This window comes from Sorex fumeus, unplaced genomic scaffold, assembly GCF_029834395.1.
Source record: "Sorex fumeus unplaced genomic scaffold, SorFum_2.1 ptg000018l, whole genome shotgun sequence".
Classification (NCBI taxonomy): domain Eukaryota; kingdom Metazoa; phylum Chordata; class Mammalia; order Eulipotyphla; family Soricidae; genus Sorex; species Sorex fumeus.
Window position 1 is genome coordinate 5,482,929 of NW_026606075.1, and position 10,601 is coordinate 5,493,529.

Consider the following 10,601-nt stretch of genomic DNA (forward strand, 5'->3'; position numbering starts at 1 on the left):
AATTTTATTTTGGGTCGGCGTGATAGTACAACAGGTAGGGTATCTTCCTTGCATGCAGCCAACCCAGAATCAATTCTGGGCATGACATATGGTCCCTGAGCTCTTCCAGGAGTGATCCCTGAGCAAGCCCTGAGCACTGACAGCTATGGCCCAAAAATAACAAACAAAAATTTTTCATGTAAATGGAATTATTTTAAATAGATGAGTGTTTTTTCTTTATTTGGAGAACTGTGTCCCAATAAATAGTTTCAAGTCTTAAAAAAATATTTGATTTTTTTCATGGTGCTGAAACTCTGTTCTGCTTTGCCTCACTGCTCCTTAGATAAATAGAGGATGAGAGAGAGGCAAATAAAACCAACTAATTAACACTCTAGTGTCTGCATTTTGAACCGTATACTTTTCCTCGTGTCTCTGATGTATCGTCTCTTGCTCTTATATAATGCATTAATAAAAGTTCGTCTGGAAATTAATTCGTTAGTTAAACTGATAGAGATATCAGACCCATTCGTGACTCTGCTGTAAATTGGGGATTCTGATCTATGTAAGAGATGAAAGATGAATGGTCCATAACAATTTGATGTGCTATCCACTCTCTCTGAGACACAAGGTGAAGATGGGTGCATCAGCAGTAAGCCACCTTTCAACCAGGAGACACTGTCTCATACTCCTTTATGTTTCAGAGGTGTCAACTAACTATATTCAGTGTAGTTAATGTATGAGAAAAGTGAGATATCTATGTAAACTCTTTCCAAGATACAAACTTCTCAGTTCTGGAATTATGTTTTCTGAATATCTTGAAAGTGGACTGAAATGTTGATGAAATTCTTTTTTATTGATGCAGTTTATTTGACCCTTTCACTTAGAAAGTAATACAGTTTTATTGATCTATGGAAGACATGTATGAACAAATTTAGTTACTCCTCCTAGTCATTTTTATATGCCAAGAATTTTTTTATGTTGATACTAGATTGTAGATTCAAGCAGCCATTAAAATTTCAAGATTAAGTTCCAATAAAATTTATTTTGCGTTTTACGCTCTAATATAGCTTCTAAATGCTGTCCTTTGAGTTGTCTTCAAATAATCTTTAATCGATTTATTTATTTATTCAGTATTTATTTTCCACAACATTTACTGAGAATTTATTGTATGCCATACAATATGCTAAGTATTATGAATAAAACATAATTTTATCTTTGAATGCCCTAGTCCTGGTTTTACTCTGAAAAAGAAAATCAGGAGGGCTAATCTCTCCTAACGTTCAGTTTCAGTAATTAGCAATTAAAGTGAATTCTACAACACCACTGGTCGCACAGACATTAATTTGGATTTGTTGCATGCAAATAGGAACCAGCACCGTACTCTTGGCTGAGAGAGAGCGGGACTCATCTCCTAACGGCTTTAAGAATTGGGACTTCATGTCTGTTCATTCATGGGGCGAGAACCCGATAGGGACTTGGACTTTGCAAATTACAGACGTGGTAAGTGTGAATGGAAGCAGACAGACAAGCTCATTTTCAAACACTTTGAAGTAGTATTCCCTCTCGGAGAGCCCGGCAAGCTACTGAGAGTATTCGATATGCCAGACACAGTAACAACAAAGTCTCCAATGGAGACGTTACTGGGCCCGCTCGAGCAAATCGATGATCAACGGGAGGGCCTTTACCATTACCTTTACCTTTGAAGTAGTATTAAGACTGGTGACTTTGGGGCCAGAGAGATAGTATGGCAGGTAAGGCACTTGCCTGCCACGTAGCCACCTGGGATTTGATCCCTCGCATCCAATATGGTGCCCACCACTGCTAGGTGGTGATCCCTGAGCATTTAAGATGACCTATGTAACATGACTTTCTCTGGTTTCATTTATGATACAAACTGAAAGGCATTTTTCATTCCTTTCTAAGTTTACTACTATCACGACTTTCCAAAACAAAGCTCAAATCGTCATAAAATATATAGCTGAAATCCTTAATTCTGCATCATTTCTGTGAAATTTCTATAAGCGAGCATATAAACGAAGAAAGAGTGTTTCAGGTTTGAAACACCAAGTCAGGAAGTTTTTTTAAGTATAAGCTCCACCAGATTGCAATGTCAAGAAAAAAATTTGAAAAGCAATTACTTTAAATTTCTGAAGGTGTCAGTTAAATTGATACAAACTAGATACTAGATAGTTTTTGTTCCCTTTTTTTTTTCCTGAGAAGTTTTCTTTTACAGATGGCTAATCTTAAGAATTCAGAAAGTTGTGAAATGTTTCGGCACTCACAGGGGAAGCAGGGAGTTATTCTTACTAGACCCTCCTGTTTGTGAATTTGACCTCAGTTTTCATTTTACTTTGTTAAGTAATGAACCCAGGACTCATTCAGACAACAAGGCACTTTACCACTCATTGAGTTTCACCCTGTCCCTGACTTTTTTTTTTTAACGTCAATGAACCATCTGGGATCTAAGAAAATCTACCTACTTAGAGGGGACAATTTTTGTTTCAAGTCTGCATGAATCCGTTTCTGTACTTTTAGCTTTTTAAGGGTATTTTAGACTTCGGCACAATATTTTTTGGGAGGTTTATGGGGGTAGTTGGGGTTGACTGGTGGTCTGGGTTAGCTGCATGCAAGACAAGAGCCTTACCTGTTGTACAATCCCTTTGCCACTCAGCACATTGCCTTTAACTTAATTGCCGAGTCTTTGGAAATTATTACACTTCCCATAAACACTGCTTTAAAGGACTAGTTAGTGCTCTAATATAACACCATAGAGACTGAATTTCCCCTTAGTGCAATGTTCCAACAAATTGATAATTAGTAAATCCAATTCCTTTCATAGCAAGGACACTCCACTGCTCAAGAAGTTCCATCAATATTAAAACGGTGTTATAATATTTTAGTGTTTAATTGTTTGCATAGAAATGTGATTTTGACCTTTAATTGAGAAACTGATAAAATCTAAAATTTTGAGCCTATGCAGTGTTAATTTAAAAAACTCTGTGGCATTCACTTGTAATGTCATACAAAGTACACAGCACCACACTGTGATGTCTGTCTATACTATATCAGGAACACTAGCAAACTATGCTTATCGACTGCCCACTCTACAAGCCACCCTTTGGCATTTCAGTCACCTAACCCCTCCTTTCCTCTTGTTTCTGTATCCTTTGAATTGAATAATTATTATTTTTTTGTTTTGCTTGCTCACTTCCTTGTTCATATGATGTATATGAGTGAAATCACACAGGGCTTGTCTTCCTTGGCCTGAGTTATTTCGCTCAGCACAATTCCCTTTAGATTCACTCATTAAACTATCAACTTTCATAGCAAAAAAATGCAGCTGGTGATTCACTTCTTTGTATACAGAACCTGGCACAATTTTCAAATGAGATTTAATCTCTGAAATCCTTTTTAGTGGCTCTGAAAGTACTTGGATGTAAATATGCAGAATTACATACTAAAATACTATGTGCTTGCTTACTAGTCTGGAAGAATGCAAAACGAAGGCAGGATTGTGAACTGGAAGCTGATTTTACATGGGACATCATCCCAGCCGGAACACATGCGGCAGCCCCGCCTGTACACGTCCTACAACACTGTTCAGAACGACAGAAGGGGGGTAGAGAAGATGGTGGATTCTGCAGAGGTTTGTATGGCTCTCTTCCAGAAAGTTCTTTTCTGAACTTTAGTAGACAAGGCAATGAGTGACATTGCCCCTAAATTTCAGGCAGGGAGTGAGTCAACCAAGGCTGGGAACAAACAGAGCCAGAGTAGGGAACTGTCCATGCTTCACTGGATTAAGCCCGATTATTGAGATAGTTATTCTGGGACTGGGAGTTAGTACAGTGGTCAGGACACAGCATGATAGTGCCTTTGATCTTGTTGCCCCCCAAGTACCACTGGCTGTAACCCTGGAGGCCTTCAAGTACTGCTGGAATGGCCCAAGCAGCATCGCCTGCTTGAATCACTGGCCCAGTTGATTAAAAATTCCCACAGGACCCTGGGCCTCCTGAGACCCCAACAACAACAAATAAAACAGAAAGAAAAAGAACTTATTCTTTTATTCAGAATTTGAAAATAAAAATTAATTCATTAATTCCCTGATGCAAATATTTCCCACTTATGACAAAGTATAGTATAATTACTCTTAAGCAAGAGGGCATACACTTAAAATGTTTATCGTCTTTAGTTTATAGGCAATTTTTGTGGTATCATGGAGCCAATAATCCTGTATCTTAGGAGGGATAGGTATTTCATTGTGCAAGGAAACCACAGGTCAAGTACTTCTCTAATACTGTAGTTATCACCTGGGTAATTCCTTAGCTCGCACATGGGAACCAAAGGAGAGTGGCAGAGTCCTGATATCTCCCAGAAGACATCAGCGATAGCTAATCAGCTGCTCGCATCTCTGGGTCTCTGCCCCCAAGGCAGCTGGCTTCTCCCTCATCAGTCAGAGGGCAGAGGGCATAGCTCCTGGATTGCTCTGTCTGCTCCTATCAAGCCGAGTCTCATCTGCCTCTGTAGGTAGGCTATCTGTATTTCCAGATGCTCTGTGATGGGTGTTTTAGAAGATCCAAAGACTTATTATTATTCAAGAAGCATGTAAACTAGCTATGTGAAAATTAGTGGGCTCATGTCTGACCCTGGTTAGATTTGTCAAAGACCTGCCTCTTTTTCACTATGCCAGAAACAGATTCACTTACTGAGTAAATCTTCCCTTCAATATTCCTAAAGAGGCATTTATAAGAACCTCTGATTGTAGGGGCTAGAGAGGTAGTATCGTGGGTAAGGTGCTTGCCTTGCACATGGCTGACCCAGATTTGACCCCCCTAATCCCCATATGGCCTCCCAAACCAGGAGTGATCCCTGAGTACAGAGCCAGAAGTAAGCCTTGAACACAGCCGGTTGTGATCCAAACACAAAACAAAATAAGAAAAGATTCTCTGATTGTTAGAATGTTGAATACTTCCACAATGATTGAAAAAGCAAAAGCAGCTTCTCTAATCTTTTGATTCTCCCATCCTGATTTACAAAACTCTCGGTTCCTTGTATATGAGACATTAAATATTTTAATATTAGCTCCTTTCCAAAATGTGAATAAAGTAGTAGGAAGGGTAAAGTGTTTCTATTTTTTTATTTATTATGTTAATTTTAAAAGTTTTTTTTTATTGAATCACAGTGGGATAAAAAGCTGTTCATGATTAGGTTTTAGTCATACAGAGTTCCAACACCCATCCCTCCACCAGTATACATTTCCCAGCCACAGTGTCCCCAGTTTCCCTCCTGTCACCTCCTCCTCCCCACAAGCCTGCCTCTATGAGTGGAACTTGTCTTCTTGTTCTCTCTCTCTCTCTCTCTCCCTCCCTCCCTCTCTCTCCCTCCCTCCCTCCATCCATCCATCCTTCCCTCCCTCTTTCCATCTCTCTCTCCCTTCCTCTCTCTCCCCTCTCTCCTTTTGGACATTGTGGTTTGCAATACAGATATTAAAAGGTTATCAAGTATATCTGTTTACTTATTTTTAACACTGAGTTCTTGTCCAGAGTAATTATTTCCAGCTATTATTGACATACTGGTCCCTTCTCTATCTTACCTATCGTCTATCCCACCCCACGCACACTGTGATTGATTACAACCACTGACTAGTCCTCCTAGCTCTTGTTTTTGCTGGCCATGAATTATTCTTCTACTATATATTATATATAGGGGCTGGAGCGATAGCACAGCAGTAGGGCGTTTGCCTTGCACGCAGCCAACATGGCCGACCCGAGTTCGATTCCTCCGCCCCTCTCGGAGAGCCCGGCAAGCTACCGAGAGTATCTCGCCCGCACGGCAGAGCCTGGCAAGCCACCCGTGATGTATTCGATATGCCAGACACAGTAACAACAAAGTCTCCAATGGAGACGTTACTGGGCCCGCTCGAGCAAATCGATGAACAACGGGAGGACAGTGACAGTGATATATTATATATGTATATATACATACACTTTACATATATCACAAATGAATGCAGTCTTCCTATATCTGACCCTCTCCTTCTGACTCATTTCACTCCCTGTCTATCCATATATAGGCAAATTTAATGACTTCATTCCTAACAGCTGTATAGTATCCCATTATGTAGATATGCAATAGTTTCTTATCCATCCATTCATCTGATCTTGGGCACTCAGGCTGTTCCAGATTCTGACTATTGTGATTAGTGCTGCAATGAACATAGGGTGCAGAAGGTGTTTCAGTTGTGTGCTTTTGGTCTCCCAACAGTATATTCCCAGAAGTAGTATTACTGGGTTAAATGGGAACTCAATTTCTATTTTTCTTGAGGAATGTCCATATTATTTTCCAAAAGACTGGACCAATTGGCATTCTCACCAACAATGAAGGAGCGTCCCTTTCTCCCCACATCAGCTTCAGCACTGATTGCTCTTGTTCTTTTAGATTAAGCTGTTTCTTTTACAGAGGATATAACCCTACTCAAATTTATTCTTTTGTTCAGAATTTTAATCCATTAAAAATAATGGATTTAAATAAATTGAATTCCCTGAGCTGAATTCTACTACAGCAGGCTGATAGGCAAGAGAGAGGAGGGATGAGTCCTATGAAACACAGTCTCATTTAGTCTTCAGAACCACTAGAAATGGAGGTATAGTCGCTCCCATTTCATAGACAGAGTTCGGGCAGATGAAAAAGGTGCCAAGGTTTCATAGAGTATGGACCAAGGATATTAGGTGGTGAGAGTCCTAGCCTTCCAATGGCATGTCAAAAAGTAGGTCCTATGCATGCGCTCCACCTGGCCTGCCCTAGCTCCAAATAACAAGCTTCCCTTCCTGTGTCGGTGCCGTTGTGTGTTTCAGGAGCAGCCCACACTGGAGGGCCAGAATGAGAAGTCTCTGGCACCCCAAGGCCCTGGCTTTGGCAGTGTGGGGGGAAGAAGGGAAGAGCTGGCAGAGGGAGCCCCTTCTGAGGCTATGCTGCGCCTCCTGCAAAGCGCTTTCACCAAAAACCCGAGCCCTAAACAATCACCAGCAACGTCTTTGAGTGAAAAACTCAGCATCCCTTACGAAAACTTCTACAGAGCCCTGGAAAAGCTAAATAAGCCTTCGCAGCGTAAAGACTCCGAGGACAATCTGTACAACGACTATGTGGATGTTTTCTACAACACAAAACCTTACAAGCACAGAGACGACCGACTGCTGCAAGCGCTGGTGGACATTCTGAGGGAGGAAAATTGAAATAAGTGGGCGGGTCTGAGTCGGAAAGAGTCATGCTGCTTCCTTCCCCTTAGATTTTTGCCTGTATCTGATGTGGTTGCTTTTGTCATTGATTCTTATGCATATTAATATCCATTGTAGTACTTTTTTGCTTTTTTCTCCCCAAACTGGATATGTAAAAGGGATGAGCTTAAGTAGTAAATCCAGCTTCCTGAATTGATCATAGTTCTTTCAAAACCTGTCTTCCCTGCCTGCATAAGTAAAAAGGTTTGTTCTTTCTGGAGCTGTAAGTCCATTACACATTACATTATGAAGCCTCCTGGGGCCCGCCCATTTCATTTCTTAAAAGAAAAGTCATTACCTAGACACTAGGTTAATTGGAAAAAGTAACCTGCAAAAAAGAAAATTGAGAATGATTTATTCTCTTTCGTTGTGGTTATTAGGATTTTGATACTGAAGGAGGATTTGGAACGTCTCTAAGAATGAATTCACAATCAGATCCATAACCTAAGGCATTCCGACTTCAAGTGCTCCTCACTTAGGGAAGAAACAGCTGTTCAACTGAGGGAGTGATGGGCTATTTGCATCCAGAAATGGACCTTGAAATCTGCGCTGTCTCATGTGAGCAATTCTAGAATGTTCTTCTCTGCTTGTTGTACCATGCAGAGACCATGAATCTAATAGTAGCTTGATCTGGTCTTCTTCAATTGCCCCTTCTTCTGAAGGTTTTCTTTGCTTATGTCCTTTCTTAGAAACAGACGAAATACTGAGAAAACTTACTATTACCCCTTTCTAGAACAAAATTATATTTGAGACTTAGCAAATGCCCAGTAATATTTTTAACAATGATAATGGGAAAATTACTCATAACAGAGAACCACTATGATAGCAATGAAATACTATGAAATACTAAATAGCATGATGAGGCGAAGCACTGAGAGCTGTCACTTGGATTTTGTTGTATGTATTAGGGCAGGATTTTTCTGGATCTTTGAAAGTTCATCCCTTCAAACCAAATATCCTATCCCTATTTTGTATTGGATAGCCAAATTCTCAGCACGTTGCTCCGCAACTTCAGCAAAGAGATTAAAAGCTGGCAGCACGCAGGCTGCATTTGACCCTCAGGTAGATTTTGTTTGGTGTGTGAAATGTCTTTAAAATGTGAGTGATTATTTAACAAAAGAGATCTCACATAAAATCCAATTCTCAGGCCCTCATTCCCTTCTGGCAATAGCTGGCCAGAATTAAGTAGCAACTATGCAGCTAGACTTGAAGGCCAGATCCTGTGTTACCTTACTCCAAACTGCTTCGGGCAACCATCTTACTGTCAGAATTTAATTAGTATTTGATTGTTCCCATTCCTATGTTAAATACGCATGTACAAAATATAGATGCATCTGGAAAAAATTATTCTTAGCATCTTTCAAGCTGCACTTGTGTAATAATTAATAACTATGAAAATTTGCCATGATCTAATTAAATTAGAGCAAAAAAGGAAGGTGTATTTTAGACCCCTGGAAGTATATCTGAAATCTCATTTGACAAAGTTCTTTAATTTCATCTCACCAGGATATGCTGATTTACACAACTTTCATTAACTCCCTAATTTCCCATTCTCTAAATAGTCACAAATAACTGTTAGGTTCCAAATACCTGCAAATTTCCCATGAGTTTGTCTGCAAGCCTTTTGTAATATTTGAACTACATAAGGTCACATATCATTGAAATAGAGCTGAAGGAAAAACACTGGAGCCTCTCATTTGATTTGATCTGCTTGAAGTGTGGGTGGTATTGGTAATGTCCTATTGTTTATTCTACTTTCATGCCCATGTTAATTTGGTTGGAATGGGGATATTTCCAGAGCAATAGTCACAAAGCTTAACGGATACACTCACGGAATCACTGCCCTTGAAGTTTCCCATAAGGTGTTGAATATAACCTTAAAAATTGCACCTGTCAAAAAAATTAACTACTGAAAAATGCCAGAGAGATGTTAGCATAGATTTATCAACTGAAAAATAAAGCTAAGAAGGTGAGTGAAAGGTAATAAATGAACATTCATCCTTTCCCCATTACAAATTCTAGCGAATTGTATGAAGCTATGATTTTCATCCTTTTTAATAGTACCCTTTGCTTGTTGAAATCCCAACTAGCCTATTGGATTGTAGCCAAAGGTATACTCAAGAGAAGCTTTAATCCTTAAAGTTATGTTTGGCTGTTTCCAATGTGGAGTGTATTGTTCAGACATAAACTATTTTTGTCAGTCTTTCTTGGTGCCTGTGTGGATTTTTTTGAAAATGTAAAAGAGGAAACTTATTTAATATTTCCCTTTGAATTTTAAACTATATTTTCTTTACAGGTATTTATAATGTACCAAATGCTTTTATCGAACAGAATTTTAAAAGGCATAATAAATTATATTAAAGAACTAAATTTTTCCTGAAATTAAGAAAGTTTCATCCAATAAAATATTTTTGAAAGGCATGTTCCTCTGTCAGTGAAAAAAGTATATTATGTATGTGTTGTGATATAAAAAATGACATTTGTCTAATAGCTGAATATAATATGTAGCTTATTTGATCATGTGTAGTTTTAGCATTTTAAGGGACTCCAACATTATATACACTTGATGTATTAAACAGAAATGTAAAATATGCTTATTAATCAGAAGAATAAATTATTCTGCATTAAGTCGAAAAGAAAAAATATTTTGTTTCGAACCAACCAACCAGTACTTTCTTTTCATACTATGTTCCCTTATGAACTCTAAACAACAGTGAGTTTATATCAGGGGAAATGAACTCCCACTTAGGGGGTAAAAAGCTCTGGAGGAAGCATTTAAGAATCCTCTGGAAAACATTATTCTTTGTAACATAGTCTATTACTTGCTTGATTCTATACAAAGTTGTGTATCTAAGGTTTAACTGAGACAATCAGAGTAAAAAATCCCAAACTAAAGGGACATACTAAGTCAGAGAGATCATTTGCTCTCTTTACTTATCATGCCTTTGTTTATAGACCAGAACACACAGGTATGAGTTCAGTGCTGGGGTCAGAGAGATAGTAGAGCGGATAGAGCATTTGCTTTGCATGCAGCTGACCTGTTTGATCCCTGACACCCCATCTGGTCCTCCAAGAACTGCCAGGAGTGATTCCTCAGTGCAGAGGTGGCAGTTACCCCTGAACATTGTGTGGAGTGACCCCCAAAACAAACAACATCAACAAAAAGATTTCAGTCTTCCAAGAGTACCCTCAGCAGAAGCACCCAGTTCCTAACTTTGATTCCATTCTTCAGGATCACGTTTTCCTGATTCGTGCCAACATTACTTGAATTTCAATCTACCATTTTTGAATCTCACTTTCCTATGGAAAGAGGTTGGCTTTCTTCCAGGCTCCTCCACTCCTTTCTCTGGA

The 10,601-nt window shown here is 39.1% G+C and overlaps 1 protein-coding gene across 1 annotated transcript in view; it reads left to right on the forward strand.

Annotated features, from left to right (window-relative positions):
- PCSK1 (proprotein convertase subtilisin/kexin type 1) overlaps positions 1–8,082 on the forward strand; it is a 48,729-nt gene extending 40,647 nt beyond the window's left edge. The window contains exons 12-14 of the mRNA XM_056112519.1: positions 1,346–1,479; positions 3,464–3,625; positions 6,831–8,082. Coding sequence (XP_055968494.1) covers positions 1,346–1,479; positions 3,464–3,625; positions 6,831–7,208 — 674 coding nt within the window. The 3' untranslated portion in view covers positions 7,209–8,082. The remainder of the gene's footprint in view (positions 1–1,345; positions 1,480–3,463; positions 3,626–6,830) is intronic.
- Positions 8,083–10,601: the final 2,519 nt, after the last annotated feature.